The sequence below is a fragment of the Lampris incognitus genome, chromosome 1 (genome assembly GCF_029633865.1).
Source record: "Lampris incognitus isolate fLamInc1 chromosome 1, fLamInc1.hap2, whole genome shotgun sequence".
Lineage (NCBI taxonomy): Eukaryota > Metazoa > Chordata > Actinopteri > Lampriformes > Lampridae > Lampris > Lampris incognitus.
In genome coordinates, this window is record NC_079211.1 from 131746796 (window position 1) to 131768472 (window position 21677).

The 21677-nt window shown below is 46.0% G+C and overlaps 1 protein-coding gene across 1 annotated transcript; it reads left to right on the forward strand.

Annotated features, from left to right (window-relative positions):
* Positions 1–1291: 1291 nt before the first annotated feature.
* Positions 1292–21639, forward strand: LOC130112408 (purpurin-like). Its single transcript, XM_056279750.1, has 6 exons — positions 1292–1328; positions 19771–19885; positions 20409–20545; positions 20740–20852; positions 20991–21203; positions 21572–21639. Coding segments are annotated over exons 1-6 (648 nt in total). The 5' UTR covers positions 1292–1326.
* Positions 21640–21677: the final 38 nt, after the last annotated feature.

Consider the following 21677-nt stretch of genomic DNA (forward strand, 5'->3'; position numbering starts at 1 on the left):
GGTCAAAACCTTTCCACCCCTTCTGTTTTGTGGATTTGTTCATTCTTACCTCAAATTCACACTTTGTCTGGATCCCCAGATATAGTATTTGACAGTTATTTATATGATACATGGAATAGCGTACTGTAATATTGCATTGTAGTATTGCGATGCTTTTGGACTCTTCATGTTTGTACACAATGTAATGTGAGTATGAATACAGAACTACATGGTCATTTAGGTTTTCATCTTTGTTTTTTCTGTGTGAAAATCGGTTATAATATCCACTCTTTCAGCACTAAATATAGTGAAAAATTATCACAGCTAGCCTCTCTGTGTGATTTGACAATAATAATACATTCAGTGGAAAACTGATGGGCAAAAAAAGCTTTCAAACATAATGACTGTCAGGTAAAGAAAATACATGCATTGAAATTTAGCAAACCTCAAGTGTCAACATATAGCCTTACTAAACAGTTGTGGTAGCCCACATGATGCATCCTTCGGAGAGAAAAAAAAGTTTTTGGTACCTTGGTCAAAGGTCATTTTCATTTCTGCCTAAAGTGCTGGAACAAATTAACTGCTGATCACATAACCTAATCACTGTGGATGAAGCCTATCATTTTAAAGGGCTCTAGTATAATTTCTTCCTGAATGCTGACCTTTATTGTTCAGTGATGTAAATTACTAACAAATAAAACCAGAAAGGCAGCCGATACCCAGCACGTTTGCCAATAAGTGCCATTTTCAAACACCCTCTAGACATGTTTGCTATGTGATCACTGCATATTTTAGACAGCAAATGTGAATCAAGTCTAAGGGTGCTAGTACACCAAACAACATAAAACGCACCATTGTCCCCGCTGATGTTTTTAAAGACCCACCCACATGTATTTTCGCTTGAGTTGGCTGATTAGACCTCTTCTCGGGTCTGTGTGGGCGTGTACACAGTTTGATTGACATCTGCCTGACTCCCCTATGTTCTGTTGCACCTGTTAGGAGGGACAACTTACCCTATTAGTTCTTTTGAGTACACGGTACAAGCTGACCACCTCGCCTTGTACCACACCTCAACTCCACCTAACCTCAACTACAGAAGAGGTGTAATTACCTAAAGAAAAAAACTGCGTGTGTCCAGGGTCTTTCAAATCAAATGTGGAAATTTGGTTTGGGGGCGGTGAGTTGTTTATTCATTCATTCATTTATCATCAGCCGTGTCTCCAGGGTCGGGTCACAGTGGCAGCAAGCTAAGTAGGGCACTCCAGACGTTCCTCCCCCCAGCTCCTCCTGGGGGATCCCAAGGCGTTCTCAGGCCAGATTGGACATGTAGTCCCTGTACCAACTCACATGTAAGTTGTTTGCTTTGTTTTAATCACTACCACTCAGCAACCCATGCTGATATTCACTGGTCATGTCATGCTTCACGAGAGTCTGTGTAATAACTGAACAGACGGAGGCGTGTGATTGGTAATGTTTCTTCAAGTATGACTTGTGTCACAAACCGGCTCACTGAATGTGACAAAGTAGGGAGGTCATACATGGTCTGGATAATTTACAAGATGTATTAGAGGAAAAGAATAGTGCATGTCCATCAGTCAGTCAGTGTGTCTGCAATGCCTGGGTGTGTGGAAATGAATGATGCAAAGGTGTGAGTGGGTGGGGATATAGCACAAAATGGAGCCCAACAACGGTCAGGAAGGCCAGGGGAAGAGAGACTGAGGCAAGCCTGCAGGGCCCTTATAAAGCCTCCTGAGCTCAGCCAGCTCAGGTGTACTGCATGAGAGCAGGTGACAGCTCCGCCCAGCAATTACCTGCACAGAAAGAACAGCAGCAAGCAGAGCAGCAAAACCATCCCAATAAGGCCAACCCACAAGGCTGTCACACACACACACACACACACACACATCACCCCCATAGCAAAGGCTCTCGACCCTGGACATAACTATTTACAGAACATGACAACTACTGAAATTACATTACAGCAAATATGTAACTTCATAGGTCAACTTGAAATGTGCATAATTTGAATAAACTTGCTCCTACCCAACACCCCTTCACACAACTTGACCTTGCCGTAACTCCACCGACTGCATTCTCCAGCCTCAGCAGCCTTGGCGCGTAGGGGCAGTTTAAGAGGAAGGGGAAACGAGACGGCAAAGGACAGCATAGTAGCTATAACTTTGCATGAAACTACATCGGTGCCCGAGACAAAGCGTCCGCCATAACATTATCTGTACCCTTAATATGACGGATGTCCAAATTATAGAGCTGAAAAAATAAGACCCATCGCATGAGTCTCTTCGGGTTCTGTAATGTATTCAAAAATGTTAATGGGTTATGATCTGTAAATACAACAATGGGCATTCCAGAGTCCAAATACACATGGAAATGCCGCAGTGGCGAAATTAACACCAGAGCCTCTTTTTCTACCACTGAATAGTTTACCTGGTAGGTGTTAAACTTCTTAGAGAAGAAGCTAACTGGACGATCAATACCTTGGTTGTCAGTCTGCAGAAGGACGGCCCCAGCCCCGATGTGACTGGCATCCACGTGCAGTTTGAATGGCTGGTCCATCTTGGGAGCTAGCAGGACTGGAGCAGAAAATAACAGAGCTTTGGTATGGCAAAAGGCCTGCTGACACTGTGAAGACCAAACAAACTTGGATTTGGCCTTCAGCAGGTCAGTCAGAGGAGCCACGGCAGAAGAGAAATTACAGCAGAAACAACGGTAATACCCAACAAGACCCAATAACCTCATAAGCTCCCTTTTTGTAGTAGGAGCAGGGAATGCATTTATAGCTGCCACCTTAGCATTTACTGGCCGCACGTGTCCCTGACCTACCACCTTACCCAAATATGTTACTGTAGCTTTTGCGAACTCACATTTAGCCAGGTGAATGGTCAGATTTCCATCAGCCAAACGGTCAAACAAAGCACAAATACGGGCAATATGGTCTTCCCAGGTGTCACTGTATACCACAACGTCGTCTAGGTACACAGCACAACCTGCAAGCCCACTGACAACCGTGTTCATAAGCCTTTGAAAGGTGGCAGGAGCATTACGCAAGCCAAAACCCATAACGGTGTATGAAAACAAGCCAGACGGAGTAATAAAAGCAGAGCTTTCTTGGGCTCTGGGCATTAAAGGGACCTGCCAATAACCTTTCAAAAGATCAAATTTGCTCACGAACTTCGCTGCACCCAATTGATCGATAGAGTCTTCAACACGGGGTAAAGGGTAAGAATCTGGCTTTGTTACCGCTTTCACTTTCCGGAAATCTGTATAACAACATGGAGACCGATCGGATTTTTTGACAAGCAGAACGGAAGAAGAAGGCACAGCAATGTTATGGTCAAGCATGTATTGTACTTCACGGTCCAGTATTTTCCTTCTCTATCCAGAGGCACGATAAAACCTCTGACGAATTGCTTGTGCATCACCGACATCAATGTCGTGGCTCGATCAAATTTGTCCGCGAGGGAATGTCACCAAACAAAGAAGGATAACTTCGAATCAGTTCTGCCAACTCAATACGCTTCTGAACAGGCAAATGAGCCAACAAAGCATCCAAATTTTGAAGTGACTCAGCATTCCTAAACGACCACGCCAGGGGCGTAGCCAGTAATGGGCCCAGGTGGGCCAGTGCCGCCCAAACTAGTCACTGGCCCACCCATCCATGTTTGATCAAAATACATTAATTTGTTAGAAATTGAAATTAATATAAATTAAAACTCATATATGAAAAGAAGTAAATATAAAATTGATTTATTGTTGACTTGTTATGAGTGTTTAATTTGTCATCTGATTAAAACGGAACTGCTGAAACAAGTGGAAGGAAGCCTCCGGAACAATTCTGACAGTGACACGGGGATTTTTTACCTGGCGTAGCGTCACTGCCAGAACAATGGCTAAACAAAGTTCCTTAATGGTGTGGTGGACACGTATTGGGGACAGAATTCACCCCAGGAACTAAGGGTTAAGTCAGGGTTGCCCTGGCAGGTTAACGCAGGGTTAAGTTATGGTTGTCCAGCCAGTTTTCGGATTATTCTTGCCGCCTCCGCTCAGTCGAGCTGTGGTTTTGTTGTCTCTCTGATTTACCGTTGATTAAAGAAAGTTGCCTACACGGCTAAAGTGTGAACCTACGGTCTTCTCCGTTCCTTCGGCTCTACACTGGTGACCCCAACGTCGGTTTTCGGATAAGTTTTCTGAAACCACACACATTATGGCTACGAACGCCGTTGCAGTTAAACTGCCGGAGTGTTGGGAGTCTTCCGCGGCTACATGGTTCGCGCTCAGAGACATAACAGCAGACGAGACCAGGTGCTACTACGTAGTGGCAGCGCTGGGGGGCGCTACGGCTTCCAGGATAAGCGGTTTCATAACCAACCCACCGGCCGATGGTAAATACACCGCACTTAAACATCTCCTCCTTGAAACCTTTGAACTGTCAACAACGGAGAGAGTACGTCGCCTCTTCGCAATTCAGGGCTTGGGAGATGGCAAACCATCGGAGCTAATGAGCAGGATGTTAAATCTACTGGGTCAAGAAAAGCCATGTTTCCTGTTTATGGAGCTGTTTCTGCGCAACATGCCGCTCCACGTCCAGACTGCGCTCGCTAACTCCACCATCACTGATCCCCGTGAGCTGGCAAAAGAGGCTGACCGATTCTTCGTCGCTACGCAACGTTCCTCCCATGCCGGGGTGCTGGCTCCTACCTTCACTGGCCCCCCGCCGACATCGCGGGCGTGGCCCGACGGTGGCGCCACAGCGTCAGACCGCTACAAGCCCTCTGGACTCTGTATGTACCACGCTCGATTTGGTGCGAAAGCTAAACGGTGCCGTTCCCCCTGCAACTACAGGCCGACGGGAAACGAGAGGGCCAACACTCAGTAGTGGCCATGAGTGTTGGCGATACGAGCAGGCTACTCTTCATCCTCGACACCATCTCCGGTCGGCGATTTCTCTGTGACACGGGCGCACAGAGAAGCGTGCTCCCTGATACTGACGTCGACATCATGGGCGGGGAGCGGGCCCCCCAGTTGGCGACGGCTGACGGCAGCCCTATCCACACCTACGGCGTGCGGTCTGTAGAACTGTGTTTTGGTGGACAACGTTTCACGTGGGAGTTCGTCATGGCCAATATAACGCTTCCCCTCCTCGGAGCTGATTTTTTGTGCGCTTACGGTTTGCTAGTGGACATTCAGAACAGCCGTCTGGTCGACGCCTTAACCTTCTCCTCCTTCGCATGTACGCGGGGGGAAGCGGCCTATGCAGGTCTAGCCAACTCTCTCTCAGAGGCAGACAAGTTCAACCGCCTCCTCGCTGAGTTCCCTGACCTCACCCAGCCTACCTTCTTTGCACTCACCGCTAAGCATGGGGTGGAGCATCACATTGCTACGAAGGGGCCCCCGGTCTACGCCAGAGCCAGGCGTCTCGACCCCGCCAAACTCGCCATTGCCAAGTCTGAGTTCGAGCACCTGGAACGCATGGGGATCATCCGCCGCTCTGACAGCCCGTGGGCGTCCCCACTCCACATCGTCGCTAAGCCTGATGGAGGTTGGCGCCCATGCGGGGACTACCGCCGACTAAATGACGCCACCACGCCCGACCGCTATCCTGTCTTGCATATCCAGGACTTTTCTGCAAACCTGTCTGGCAAACGCGTCTTCTCAAAAGTCGACCTGGTCCGTGGTTATCATCAAGTTCCCGTGCACCCCTCGGACATCCCCAAAACAGCGGTGACTACCCCATTCGGCCTATTTGAATTCCTACGAATGCCATTTGGACTCAAAAACGCGGCCCAGTCCTTTCAGCAGCTGATGGATTCAGTGCTCCGTGGCCTTCCTTTCATCTTCGTCTATTTGGACGACATACTCATCCCCAGCGCCTCCGAGGAAGAACACCTGTCCCATCTTCACGCCCTCTTCACACGCCTCAGCCAGCATGGGCTGATCGTCAATCCGGCGAAGTGCCGGTTCGGGCTGACGGCCATTGATTTCCTCGGGCACCGCATCACTGGGGACGGGGCGGTCCCCCTGCCCTCAAAGGTGGAAGCGGTGGCAGCCTTTCCGCGCCCCCAAACAGCTCGTGCGCTCAGGGAGTTCATCGGGATGGTGACATTCTACCACGGCTTCATTCCCCGAGCCGCCTTTATCATCCGGCCACTGTACGAGGCGCTGAAAGGCAAGTCCCCCAACCAGGCGGTCGACTGGACAGCAGAGTGGGACAGTGCGTTCACCGAGACTAAAGCTGCGCTCTCCCAGGCTACCCTGCTAGCGCATCCTTCACCTACAGCGCCTATTTCCATAACCACGGATGCATCGGACTATGCTGTGGGTGCGGTTCACGAGCAGTGGGTGGGGGGGGCTTGGCAGCCTTTGGCCTTTTTCAGTCGCCAGCTTACACTCCGAGAGCGCAAGTATAGTACTTTTGACAGAGAACTCCTCGGTCTCTGGCTCGCCGTCCGGCATTTCCGGTTCCTGCTAGAGGGCTGCGAGTTTACTGCGTACGTGGACCACAAGCCCCTCACGTTTGCCATGTCCAAGACGGCCGAGCCATGGTCCGCTCGCCAGCAGCGACAACTCTCCTACATTTCGGAATTCACTACCGACATCCAGCACGTCGCTGGTAAGTCTAACCAGGTAGCTGACTGCCTCTCTAGGGCAGTGATTGGAGCGGTCCACCTAGGCCTGGACTATGCACAGATGGCCGCTGACCAGGCCACGGACCCGAGCATCCTCCGTCTCCGGACCTCCGACACGGGGCTCCGCCTGCAGGCCGTTCCTTTCAGCGACACAGGTGTCACCCTCCTGTGTGACGTCTCCACAGGACAGCCCAGGCCCATCGTCCCGGACAGCTGGAGACGTCCCGTGTTTGAAGCTGTGCACGGCCTCTCTCATCCAGGCGGTAAGCCATCCGTGCGCCTGACCTCTGCTAAGTTTGTGTGGGAGCGACTTAAGAGAGACGTGAAAGCGCGGGCCGACTCATGTGTTGCCTGTCAGCGGGCTAAGATACACTGCCACATTAAGGCGCCCCTGGAACGCTTCGCAGTGCTGGAGAGACGATTTGACCATGTCCACGTCGACCTAGTTGGTCCCCTACCCCCCTCCCATGGGTTCACCTACCTCTTCACTGTGGTGGACAGGACTACGCGCTGGCCTGAAGCTGTTCCCCTGGCATCCACGACGTCTGCTGATGTGGCCCGGGCTTTTATTGGGTCGTGGGTCTCACGCTTCAGTACGCCTTCCGACCTTTCATCTGACCGCGGGCCACAGTTTACCTCAGAGCTATGGAATGCTGTGGGTGAGGCTCTGGGCGTCAAGCTTCACCGCACTACCGCCTACCACCCTCAGGCGAACGGCCTAAGTGAGCGCTTCCACCGGTCCATGAAGGCTGCGCTTCGGGCTACTCTCAAGGACTGCAACTGGGTCGACAAGCTCCCATGGGTCATGCTGGGCCTGCAGACCGCCCCGAAGGAAGACCTGCAAGCCTCCTCTGCGGAGCTGGTGTACGGCACGCCGCTGCGAGTCCCAGGCGATTTCATGCCCAACGCAACGCGTCCCTGGTCAGCTGTGGACCAACGAGCCTCCTTGCTGGACGGGGTCAGAGCTTTCACACCCGTCCCTACCACCCAACACGGCGCTCCGGTGTCCCAGGTGCCCCCAGGTCTGCAGTCAGCGGACTACGTGTTCATCCGTCACGACGCACAGCACCCCCTCTGCAACCCCCTTATGACGGCCCCTTCCGCGTCCTGGAACGGGGAATTAAGCACCTGGTGGTGGATTTTGGGGGCACAGCCGAGCATGTTTCAGTGGACCGAGTTAAACCCGCACACCTGTACTTGACGCAGCCGTTGGAGTTAGCCCAACCTCCTCGTCGCGGTCGTCCCCCGGCTCCGCCTCCTCCCCCCGTGGAGGCCCGCGCTGCCTCTTCTGGTCCTCAGGCCGACCTCCACAGGCCCGCGTCAATGTCTCCCAGAGACACTCCGGCCCCTGTTACCCGGAGCCGCCGCGGACGGCCTGTCGTCCCCCCGCGCCTGCCTGACTTCGATTTCTAGGGCGAATTCTGGAGGGGCTCATGTGGTGGACACGTATTGGGGATAGAATTCACCCCAGGAACTAAGGGTTAAGTCAGGATTGCCCTGGCAGGTTAACGCAGGGTTAAGTTATGGTTGTTCAGCCAGTTTTCTGGTTATTCTTGCCGCCTCCGCTCAGTCGAGTTGTGGTTTTGTTGTCTCTCTGATTTATCGTTGATTAAAGAAAGTTGCCTACATGGCTAAAGTGTGAACCTACGGTCTTCTCCATTCCTTCGGCTCTACAATGGGTTACTTTAAAAGAGCAAGAGTCGAGGAGGAAGCCACACAACTGCCTCCAACAACTGAGTCCACCCAGCCCAGTTCTACAGATTCATCAGCCCACAAGACGGTTAGCTCGCCGGCACCAACCCCAGCCACTTGCTACCCGCAGCCAGTGCTGTCTGCCGCTCGGCCTAATGTGGCTTTACCCGCCGATTTATCAGCAATTGATGAACCACTTTCACAGCCAAATCTGAATGAATTTCCCTGCACTATTAAAAATGGAAAGTCACGGTGCTTCTCATCCAAGTGGTATGGACAGTTTTCTTGGTTGGAATACAGTGTGAAAACGGACGCGCTTTTCTGTAAAATGTGCAGACCTTTCCCCAGCGGAGCTGACGGCCCACTTGTGAGAGAGGGGTTTGTGGACTGGAAACACCTGCGTCAGGCATGTGAGAAACACGAGAGGAGTAAGCCTCATTCAGTTTCACTGGAAAAGTTTCTAAGCTACCGGGCCAACCAAACTTCAGGCTGGGGAAATGTGCTAAACCAAATGAACCATGATGCCATGGACCATTCATTCATCGAGAGGAATCGGGAGCATCTAAAAATCGTTTTGGATATTGTACTGTTTTGTGCCAAGCAGGACATCCCCCTGCGAGGACACAGGGAGGATGTGGACGCTCTCAATAAAGGAAACTTCCTTGAGCTGTTCAAGTTCATGTGCAAATATGATCCACAGATCCAAAGTCGTCTAGAGCAGCTGCCCAGAAACGGAACTTTGATGAGCCCCGATGTTCAAAATGAGCTGCTGGAGTCAGCTGCCTCTTTGCTGTTGCGCAAGGTCAGAGCAGAAATATGTGAACCGGGCACCTATTATGCACTCATGGCAGACGAATGCAAGGATGAGTCAAAACGTGAACTCGTAGCTGTTTGTGTGAGATACATTCACGAAGGAAAAATAAAAGAACGGGCGATCGGGTTCATGGACACAAGTGACATGAGCGCAGGGGGTATTTCAGAGAAAATATTGCAGGTGATTGAACCACTGCAGCTTGACCCATCTCTCTGTGTTGGCTTCAGTTTCGACGGGGCCTCCGTTATGTCAGCACACAAGGGAGGTGTGCATGTTATTCTAAAACAAACTTTTCCTCAGGCTGTGTATGTCCACTGTAATTCTTACAGACTGAATTTGGTACTCTGTGCAGCATCAAAAGTCTCCGGGCATGTCAGCACATTTTTTGACACAGTGAACAATATATATAGTTTCATGACAGGCAGCAGCAGACACGCAAGGTTTGTGGAGGTGCAAAAGGAGCTGCATCCAGGACGCGCGTGCATGGAACTTGAGCGGTCAGTAGACACGCGCTGGAGCTCCAAATCTGGAGCAGTGAGCAAAATACTGACGTTACTCGACGTAATATTAGAGGTACTCGCTGAGTATGCTGAAAGCAGCGGGCCAACAAAGGTTGAGGCGCAGTCCCTGCTCCAACAGATGCAAACAACAAAGTTCCTATTCTTATTCGCCACATTTGGGAAATTATTTCAAACGAGCGATTTTGCTACATGGGGTTTACAAAGCCCGACACTCAGTTTCTGAGTGCATCGACCTCATTGAGGGACTAAAAGAGAACTTTGCTCAGTTCAGAGACAATTCAAAGTGTGGTTTTGAACAAGTGATGAAGCTGACAGAAGAGCTGATGCAGAAATATGAAATCACGAGCCGGGACATCACAGCCGGGGTCAGAGGGAGAAGGCTCCCGGTGAGGCTTGCAGAATCTGTGGTCACAACTAGTTTGGGAAAAGCAACAAGTGTGAGAAGTGATGATGACCTGCGACACCTCTGGTATGACATTCTTGACAGACAACTGACAGAGCTGGACACTCGTTTCCAAGAGGATCAGTAATGAGGGCAGCAGCAACGTTTCTTCCACACTCTAAGACATTTGTGCAGAGGGAGTCCCTGCAGACCCCATGTGATCACTATCACATCTCGGTTGAGGATGCTGAGTTAACGGTATTCGTTGAGCAACTGCATCGGAAAGTAGCCAACGGGCTTGAATTTCCATTCCTCATGGAAGTTTTGGACATTTGTGCTTCTGATGTTTTTCCTAACCTCAGTAAACTACTTCGAGTCATCACCACTCTTCCCATGACTTCTTGTAGTGTTGAGAGACTGTTTTCCACTGCAGGTCGGATTAAAACGCACCTCTGAGCATCCATGAGTACTGCCCGTCTCAACAACCTGTCCATTTTGTCCTTTGAAAGGGAACTCTGTGACTCTTTGAACTATGATGAGATCATCACTGTATTCAATGCAAAACCCAGGCGTTTGCGCCTTGTTTTGTAGGCCATGAAAACAAAAGGTAGGCCTGTTTTATTCATTTTCCACTGCTACATATTTGTGATGTGAAGGGATTTCACTTTAAATAACGGTGCGTTGTGTAGTAGCCACATACATGTAGGCCTGCTGTTAATATGCTACATTGTTTATTTTAAATGAGTTGCTAATTTTTTCCTCACAGAAGCTAAATTGCAACCAGATTTCAATGTATGAGTGATTTAGTTAGTAGAAATGAAGGAGGGTGTTATTTCTTAATTCAACTCATGCTCAGCTGAGTGTTTTCATTCTTTGTTTTGTTTTTTACTGCTGATTTATGAGAACAGCTTGCATATTTGCTGTCATTTGTGAGCTGTCCATGGTAGTGAAGTGACAATGGCTGTAATTAATGCACAAGGGATATATTACAGTAGTGCAATTAAGTCTGATGTATGCCATGTCATGTAATTGCTGTTTGTGTTCATGTTTAGTTGGCAACTTTGTGCAATAAAATAGTTAACAGTGCCATGCGCTGTAGAGCTGTTTCTGCAGAGGCAAATATATTTTACTCTGATGTAATAGACAGGTTTTTGTCTATAGTGTTGTGCGCAGCCTTTCCTGAGCTCTGTTGATTGAGTATGTTGTGTAGGCAGTGTTTTGCTATTATTGATTTTGTAAAGCAGAATATTACAAATAAAAGTGTCGGTTTCCTCAGTTTGTCTATGTTTCTCCTTTAGTTTATTCTACTTTAGTTTTTAAGTCCTTTTTTCTAGGAAAAGTTGGCCCATCCAATTTTTCACTGGCCCACCCAAAATACAATCTCTGCCTACACCACTGGACCATGCAGCAAAGAATCATCAGGTGTAGCCACCCCCCCCCCCCAATCAAATGCACCACATTACAAGCAGTCAAGGCTGGACTTGCATCTAATGAAGAGGAACCTGACTCAACCTGAGGTGAAACACGTATATAATATGGCTTCAGCAGATTTACATGGCACAATTGATGCCCTTTCCTGCGGTCTGGAGTAGCAATTACATAATTTTGTCCAGACAGCTGACGTTTCACAGTGTACGGCCCAACAAACTTTGCCTGGAAAGGCGACCCAACAATTGGCAACAAATCAAGTACTTGATCACCCTCACTAAACTGACGAGTCTTAGTACGCCGATCATACAAATGCTTCATCCTAACCTGAGAAGCCTCAAGCTTCTGTCTTGCCAGCTGGCCTGCCATATAAAGTCTGTGCCGGAACCCATTAACATAGTCTATTAAATTTGGCGGGGGTTCATCTGCCAACAACCCATCCCGAAGCACAGACAATGGCCCACGAACCTTATGGCCAAAAACTAGGTCATTGGGGCTAAATCCAGTACTCTCCTGACACACTTCCCTAGCGGCCAACAGCAACCATGGCAGACCTTCCTCCCAGTCTCTGTTCATTTCAGTACAAAATGACCGCAACAAAGACTTGAGAGTTTGGTGAAACCGTTCCGAAGCACCCTGACTCTGTGCACGATAAGCATATGCCTGGTTATGTTTGATGTTAAGCTGTTTAAGGACCTGAGAAAATAAATGTGACGAAAAGTTCAACCCTTGGTCGCTTTGGATGATTTTCGGGATTCCAAATATGGCAATAAACTGAGTCAAAGCCTTAACTACTGACTTAGCTGTGATTGTACGCAAGGGATATGCAGCAGGATGACGTGTGACCTGGCACATCACGGTCAACAGATATTCAGAACCAGACTTTGACCTAGGCATAGGCCCAACACAGTCCACAATCAAATGCTCAAATGGATTCTGAACTACAGGGATCGGACACAAGGGGGCAGGCTTAATAGCCTGACTCGGCTTACCTGTTACCTGACACGTATGACATGTCTTCATGTAAGCCGCCACATCACGCTTAAGACGAGGCCAAAAGAAGTAACGCCAAATGTGATTGTAGGTTTTCCTTACTCCTACATGACCTGTCTGATCATGGGAACACTTCCAACACTTCATTTCGAAACTTAGTAGGAACCACAATTTGGACCACAGGATCCCCCACATGATCCAGACCCTGAGGCACCCACTTACGAACCAATACGTCAGCCTGCAGGAAGTATCAAAAGGCAGCACTCTCAGCTTCCCAGCTGGGCCGCACCTGGTCTAACAGCCCCCCCCCCCCCCCCAGTGTCCAGATGCCAACGGAACAGTCCAGGACCCAAGCCACGCGACCAGCATCATCATGTATCATGTAAAAAAAAAAAAAATAACTTATGTGAGGAGAGGAAGGGCAGGCAGCATCCAAATGGCGACCACCATCATCACGGAGACCTGGGAGGAGAACCGACTGCACGTGCACGCAAGAGAGACTCACATGACACCATTCAAACACAGAAAAAGAGAAAGGAGAAGACATCATTCAGAGAGAGAGAAAAGACATGTTAGAGAAGAGAACAGTTTGCAATAGTCATTAGCCATAATTAAGTCATCAACTAGTCATAATCTAGACTCTGTAATCTATACTCGATAATATCGTCGGCAGAATAGTGGTTGGTAAATTCATTGAGACAGAAAACCAACCCACCATCCAGTACAGGTTGTGAAGCACTCAACTTAAAGGCAACTAATTGTAAGCTAAGGCAAAAAGATGAGTTTTAAGTTTGGATTTAAAAGACTCAACAGACTCTGATTGTCTGATGGCAGCAGGCAGGTTATTCCACAACAATGGAGCCTGATAGGAAAAGGCCCTGCCACCAGCTGACTTCTTTTTAACTTTGGGTACACACAGGAGCCCTGTATTTTGAGAACGAAGAGCTCAAGATGGCATGTAAGGTTTAAGGAGATCAGACAGGTAAGATGGGGCAAGCCCATTTAGGATTTTATAAGTCAGCAGAAGCACCTTGTATTCTGATCTAACATGGACAGGAAGCCAATGAAGGGAGGCAAGAATTGGTGTAATATGGTCAAATTTCCTAGTTTTAGTTAGGATTCTAGCAGCAGCATTCTGAACCATCTGAAGACTTTTAGTACTAGAATGTGGCAGACCTGAGAACACAACATTACAGTAATCAAGTCTGGATGAAACAAATGCATGTATTAGAGTCTCTGCATCAGCCATGGAGAGAAAAGACCGAATTTTAGCTATGTTACGTAAGGGGGAAAAAGGCAGTCTTGGTGATTTCTTAAATGTGCTTATCAAAGGAAAGGCTGGGACACCAAGATTTTTGGCTGCCACACTTTGTGAAACCACAGAGTTGTCGATTGTTATCATTACTTGATCAAATTGGTGTCTGTGTCTAGCAGTGTCAATGACCAGCATCTCGGTTTTATCTGAATTTAAAAGCAGAAAGTTAAGTGACATCCAGTTTTTCACAGTAGCCAAGCAGGCCTCTAAGTTAGTGATTTGAGTATGATCATCAGCCCTTATAGGCACATACAGCTGAGTATCATCAGCATAGCAACGGAAATTTATTCCATAACTGCGTATAATTTGGCCAAGAGGTGTAATGTAAAGAGAGAAACGTAGAGGGCCAAGAACTGAGCCCTGAGGCACACCATATTTAACGCCAGAAAATTTTGATATAATATTATTATAGCAGACACAATGTGTTCTTCCAGATAAGTAGGACTTAAGCCAAGAGAGAGCTAAGCCAGAGACACCAAAATTACAATTTAATCTATCTAAAAGTATACAGTGATCAATGGTTTCAAAGGCTGCACTGAGGTCCAGTAGTAGAAGCACAGAAGTGGAATCAGAGTCGATAGTCAGTAAAAAATCATTTACCGCTCTGGTCAGAGCAGTTTCAGTGGAGTGACAGGGCCTGAAAGTCGACTGAAAAGGGTCATGTAAATGATTTTCTTTTATATGGGTCAAAAGTTGTTGATACACAATTCTCTCTAGTACTTTAGAGAAGAATGGAAGATTAGAGACTGGTCGATAGTTATTAAGAGACCCTGGATCAAGGTGCGGTTTTTTAAGTAGAGGTTTAACCACAGCTGTCTTAAAACTGCTGGGAACAATGCCAGTAGTAAGAGATAAATTAACGATGTCTAGCATTGTAGGTCCAAGAAAAGGCCAGAGGTCTTTAAAAAGTTTTGCTGGTAAGGGATCAAGTAGGCAAGCAGTTGGTTTAGAAGCTGACAAGAACTTAGTCAAAGTATCAAGAGCGATAGTCTCAAAAACTGTAATAACTGGAACTGTCAGTGACTCATTGTGTAGATATGAATTTAGTAAGACAGGATCTGCAGGAGTAGATGGAGTTGAAGAACTAATTTTGTTTAAGATCTCATCAACCCTATTGCAGAAAAAATCTAGAAATTCATGGGCTGTGAATGGCGAGCAGCTACTAGACGACTGCGTTTTAGTAAGTTTATAAATACAGTGTCAAAGAGAAATCTGGGGTTATGTTTATTAATATTTATTAAGTGAGAGAGATATGATGTTTTTGCAGTAGATAAAGCACGCTTGTATTTCAATAAACACTCGTGCCATGATAGGTAAAAAACTTCCAATTTTAATTTTCGCCATTTACGTTCCAGTCTCCTGCAGGTCCGCTTAAGAGCACGTGTCTCATCATTAAACCAAGGTGTAGGCCTCTTTAGTCGCCTAGCTCTGGTAGTGAGAGGTGCAACTGAATCAAGGAGACTAGAGAGGGCCACATTTAAGACACTAGTGAAATTTTCAACAGAGTCATTTACCACAGTGAAAAGAGCCAAGACTTCAGGCAGCTGCTGGCCAAATGCAGCTACAGTGAAGGGACCAATATGGCGAGTGGCAATTAAATCTGTGCTGACATTAACTGGACAGGCCAATAATGCTTCAAATTTGATGAGAAAATGATCTGACACAGCAGATGTGGTTGGTAAGACATTCAGATCAGAAACAGCTATTCCTTTAGATAAAACCAAATCAAGGGTGTTACCACTGCAATGAGTCGACTCTTGACCAAACTGAGTGAACCCAAAAGTGTCAACTAGTGCCAGAAAGGCTTTACTTAGAGGATCAGCAGCCTTATTCAGATGAATATTGAAATCACCTAGAATTAGAATGTCATCAGAGTGAGTAACAAGGCCTGAGACAAATTCTCCAAATTCTTCAAGAAATAACGAGTAACAGCCAGGAGGCCGGTAGAGTATCACAATTTGGACTGAGCCGAGTCTATTCATGGCTGGGTGAGATGGACCAAGAACAAGAGACTCAGAAGACTGGAATTTAGATTCAAGTCTAGAAGTCAGATTAAAAATAGGTTTATATATTGAGGCAATACCCCCACCTTGTTTATTTGCCCGAGCTACATGGGCATAAGTATAGTCAGGTGGGGAAGCTTCATTTAAGGGAAGGAAAACATTTGGTTTCAGCCATGTTTCACATAACTCAATCATATCAAAACTATGTTCAAGAATCAGATCATTTATTAGTAAGGCTTTGGTAGACAGTGATCTGATATTTACTAAACCAAATTTAAGCGTCTTGTGGAAGTGATCAGCAGTAGGCAGAGCTTTAGAGTTACCAATAGGTGAAAGATTAATTGGAATTAGACACCTTGTTGAGAGTTTTGGCCACCAACGCTTTGGACAATATATGGTCACATTCTTGATAACATTAACTGTTTGGTTTTGTAGATTATTAGGTACTTTGTCGCACATTTCACCACTACCAGTGGTAGGAATAATTACTAGATTATTGTGATTCACACATTTATGAGAGGAGAGCTTGGCAGCAATACAGCAGGGCAGGGAGACAGTCTCAATGTTATAGACCAAGCTATCAGGCTGATAATCTACACTATGAGAAATTCCCTGACTAATCATATTAATTAAACTACTTGACTCCACATCCGCACTAGATTTAAACCTAGCAGGTTCTCTAATCACCTGCAACCTGCTGAATGATAAGTCCCTAGTGTCAAACTAAACGTAAACAGCTTTCTATATTGCTAGACACAAGAGCGACGCCGTCCCCAGTACGGTGAATGCCGTCCGCTTTCAGCAGGTAAGGGCGGCCCCAGAAAGAAGGCCAGTTGGGTACTAAATTGTTCCTAGGTGTGTGTGTGTGTGTGTGTGTGTGTGTGTGTGTGTGTGTGTGTGTGTGTGTGTGTGTGTGTGTGTGTGTGTGTGTGTGTGTGTGTGTGTGTGTGTGTGAACCCTATGATGGCCTGGCAGCCTGTCCAGGGTGTCTCCCCACCTGCTGCCCAATGGTTGCTGGGATAGGCTCCACCATGCCCGCCACGCTGAGAGCAGGATAAGCGGTTTGGATAATGGATGGATGGAATACTAATTCGACCTTCTTTGATTTTCTTACCAGGATTATTGAGCATGCATAAAGACATAGACTCCACTATGAAAATAGAATTTCCGGAGTAGGATTAATCAGTCACAGCTGGAAATCACCTCAATAGTCACAATAAAACATTTCCCATGGCTGAGCTGTTTTTTTTGTTTTGTTTTTTTACCGCTTTTTATTGCTTTAGAATGAATGAAAGTCAATTTTATACCATGAAAACTGCAATGGTTAAACACATCTGAAGTCTTTTAATAAGGGCCCCTTCTTCCAGTAGGTGCAAAAAGAGGTGATTTGTCGCCAAATCCGAGCACACCTCGTGGAGAAACTGAGTGCACTCTTCTGGTTGTTTTTGTTTTTGTGCCATATGGTGCTGCTATAATGCACAGTGTTATAGTCCACAGTGGTGTGCATTGTGGTTGTTGAAGATAGCTGTCTTGTTAGTGCTGATCCAGTAGTGCATTCAATAGTACGTGATAGTGTATTTTGTATGTGGCCGTATCGGCACACATGTGAGAAATGTGTGTGTGTGTGTGTGTGTGTGTGTGTGTGTGTGTGTGTGTGTGTGTGTGTGTGTGTGTGTGTGTGTGTGTGTGTGTGTGTGTGTGTGTGTGTGTGTGTGTGTGCAGTCCATTACTGAAGGCCTTGACTGAAACCCCACGGTATGCTACTGCTTTTAAGTGTTATTTGTGGTTGTGAAACAATCTTCAGCCAGAAAGTTTAATCTTACAGTAAATAATAAGCAGTTATTCTTTTGAACACTGACCAAAACATTCGATGCATCTTCCAAGATATTCATCTGAGGAAATGCATACCTACAACAGAGTCAGTTAAGTCTGTCATTTGTTTTCCGATTAGAGCAGATAACGTCATGTTAATTCTGTTGATGGTCATTGTTATGACGTGTCCGAATATGTGTCGATGGTGCTGACGTGGTCAAGATCCAAGAATATAATAATACCAAAGCGGAGAGGCCCAACGCTAATAGCCCCTGGTTATATATAGAGCAACAATGCCAGTACAACTTAAAATAGGTTGGATTTATTACTAGCAACTGTGCTACTTGACTTTCATTGGCCCTAGGCAATGTATAAGAAGAATACGCCCCCATGGGGGGGGGGGGGTTACCAAAATATGGAGGGATAGTCATTTCCATTTCCATTGTATTTGGGGTTTTTTGTACACCCAATCTTCCTTCCAATGAAATATCATTGGGGGGACGGGGTGGGGTGATATATACAATTTCAGTTGTCTTATTAGAAGAAAGTCATCATGACTTGTTACTTTGAAGAATGAGGAGACAGTTAAGTTCTTTGATTGCACAGTAACATGTTTCAAAGAAGCAAATCTTGTTGAATGAGAAAACAGAGATACAAACACTATGGCAATAAATGTGGAGGCAAAAAGGTGGATCCTGTCTGTATAACCAAAAAAAAAAAAACCTTCAAAATTGCAATATGTGACGGACAAATAGTATTATAATGGATTACATTTTGAAATTGCCAGAACTTTTGTGTATCATAGGCCAGCTACAGTCAGTCTTCCTCAAATAGGCTTCAGCCGCCTGCTGTATGGCAGCGTTTTGTCTGGGATTATTGTTTCAAAGCTCTGGCAGCATTTAGGGACAAGATAAGAGTGGGTATTTAACCCACTAAGTCCAGACAGACGGGAACAGCCAAGGCTCCCATGTAGATCTCCTGCCATGGAAAATGGCAAATGTCCCATTCCTCTCAGTACACTGGTTATGCATGCTGCATCTGTGGTGTAAAATCATCCTTACATAGGGTTTTGATATTTCACCGATTTCATGTTAATTAGTACTTAGTTTCTGGTGCTATGTTCAAATGTAAAAATTAGAAACGTAAAATCAAAATCAGCACTCCACAAATGGAACTTTAAATGAAGGTAATTTTAAGAGACTAGTGTAGTCATAAGCTGATGCTGTTTAAGTTTGTAATGGTTGTTGTTAGGTTAAAGTATAATTAAGAAACCCTAACACCACCTCATTTCATTTCATGGTTCTTCATCACCTACATCACACATCAGAGAGTAAGACTGATCCAACAAATCTGGCTGAGGTGGCAAAACCAGGTCCAAAAAGTAAAAGTCCTAACTGTGTATTTCCCCCACCCATGTGGTAAATAGGTAATTTCATTGAAGAGTGGTGTTGATTTTAGTCAACTGGTTTAGTACATGGGTGGAGCAAATACACGGTTAGGAATTTTACTCTCTGGACCTGGTTTTGCCACTTCTGAAATCTGGCGTCTTTACGGCAAAGCTAAATTAAGCAAGCATCCATGTAACTCAATTGCCTGAAATAAACCCGGTGTGTCATGTAAACATTGTCCCGTGGACACACGTTTGGGGTCGGGATCAGGTCAAGTCATCCCTGGACATGTGCCTTTACAAAGTCCCAACAATTACATAAAGCTTATACACCACTATGGAAGGTTTCAACAGCTTACGGTGAGGATTTTGTTAACTGGATTAGCCATAGATTTAGACCCTACATTTAGGTTGAAGATGTGAAAATAATCAGTGAGCTTGACCGTGCCTCAGATATATAAGGCTTCCACACACTCCTCACCTCACTGAAGACATTTGAATCGCTTTGGATTGATACCTTCAGCAGCTTTACTCTACACTCCAGGTAAACATTTTTCTGTTTAATGGCAAACACTGATTCAAAACTAACTAAAAACAACAATTTCTTTTCAATTTTACTGTGTATGGATACATCAGACAGTACTGATTATCAAATTATTCAGAGATTTTACAAAATACGAGCTGAAAAGGGTTGAAACTGCACTGCCACTGATCCATTACTTGTGCGTTAGGTTGTTAATTTAAACAGAAGGGAAACCCCGTGATCGTACATTAGTGTGGCTGTTTGTTCTTTTATCCAGGATGGACTTCCAAATGTTTGCTCTGGTGATGCTTTTCCTGGCTGGCGTTGAGCAGAGCCTGGCCTCCTGTGTTGTGGACAGCTTCACAGTCAAAGAGGACTTTGACCCCAAGAGAGTGAGTAGAACAATGTCTGTGATTTTTCTCATTCATCCAGGTCACGGTTAGCCAAAGGAATTGAATCGAGTGCAACTGGACTATATATTTCACGGATATATACCAAGGATATATATACCAAGTCCAGTTGCACTCGATTCAATTCCTTTGGATGAGTAGAACAATGTGTCATCTGTATGCAGAAATATTCAAAATTGCATTCTCACAGTAATGAAGTGATAAATAAAAAGGCAGGAAGTATATATTTTTAAGCTGGGGATTTTCTATATGGCCAGCAACCAATATCAACGTTACATTACAATAAGGCAATTTTTCTTTCTTGAAAAGCAGAATGTCACTATTAACAAGAAAACCTTTTAATAAACCCATTTTAGAGCAAGTGTGGGTAAACTATTTCACAAATACCAAACAGACATTCATATAGTATGTATATCCTATCTTCTGATTGACTAGCCACAAGTATAATGGATTATCATTATAAGCTTTCTGTTTTCCTCTCATATTTGTGTTTGTGTGGCTGCAGTATGCAGGGAAGTGGTATGCTCTGCAGAAGAAGGACCCCGAGGGCTTGTTCCTGCAGGACAACATCTCGGCTGAGTACACCATCGATGACGACGGTTCAATGGTGGCGTCCTCCAGGGGCAGGGTCACTCTCTTTGGGTAAGTGCTTGAGATCTTTGCTCTTTTAAGTAAACCCAATTTGTCTCCATGAGAGAGTCCAATTAATCTAAATTAAGTTTAGTCAAGCAATTCAAAAATTAATTTAGCGGCACAATGTATGAAAATATGTATGTATGCCAAATCCTACTCGAGGTATTATGATTTTGAATGATCCTTTCTACTTAACTGTCCAGATTCTGGGTTGTATGTGCTGACATGGCTGCTCAGTACTCTGTGCCTGACCCAAACAACCCCGGCAAGATGTTTATGAACTACCAGGGCCTGGCCAGCTACCTGTCTAGTGGAGGTAAGACTCTTCAGTCCAGGACACACACACACACACACACACACACACACACACACACACACACACACACACACACACACACACACACACACACACACACACACAATAAGCTCTTTTTTCCCCTCTTTACCCTTCCAGGCGACAACTACTGGATCATTGACACAGACTATGACAACTATGCCATCACCTATGCGTGCCGCACCCTGAAGGATGATGGGAGCTGTGATGACGGTTATGCCCTAATCTTTTCCCGTAACCCCCGTGGTCTTCCTCCCGCAATCCAGAGGCTCGTGCGCCAGAAACAAGAGGAAATCTGCATGGCCGGGCAGTTCCAGCCCGTACTCCAGTCCGGTATGTACCACACACTTCTTATACAGAACCACTTACAAGTCATATAAAAAGTTTGACCATTACCCTCCAACAGCCACCACGACCACTAGCAATGCCCATACCGTGGATCTAACAAAAATGTGTCCTTAAAATGATAACCCCTGGTTTGAGATGAACAAACTTGCAAGTTGGAGCATACATTGTGAGAAATATTGGAAAAGCTGAGCCCTTCTTTGAATCACAACATGGATGAGGATGATTTCATATTCTGACAAAGAGTCTCTGTCTTTGATTAAAACTGAATTTATCTGACCCTTTTTTTCTTCTGCACAACAGGGGCTTGCTAAACTTGTCCTGAGTCTGGGTTTGTTGTCCAACCCTGCACACAGTTGCATTGGTGATCCTTCGCAAGGTGAAGACGAAGATCTTCTCCAACGCACAAATAGTGGATTATTAGACACACGATGCTAATGTTTACCATTCGCTAAATGCAAA

What these genes read in the sequence shown, in the direction of transcription:
- LOC130112408 (XM_056279750.1), top strand. An exon ending in AGGACTTTGACCCCAAGAGA is followed by an intron (nt 19,886 to 20,408) that starts GTGAGTAGAACA and finishes GTGTGGCTGCAG; the next exon opens with TATGCAGGGAAGTGGTATGC. An exon ending in CAGCTACCTGTCTAGTGGAG is followed by an intron (nt 20,853 to 20,990) that starts GTAAGACTCTTC and finishes TTACCCTTCCAG; the next exon opens with GCGACAACTACTGGATCATT.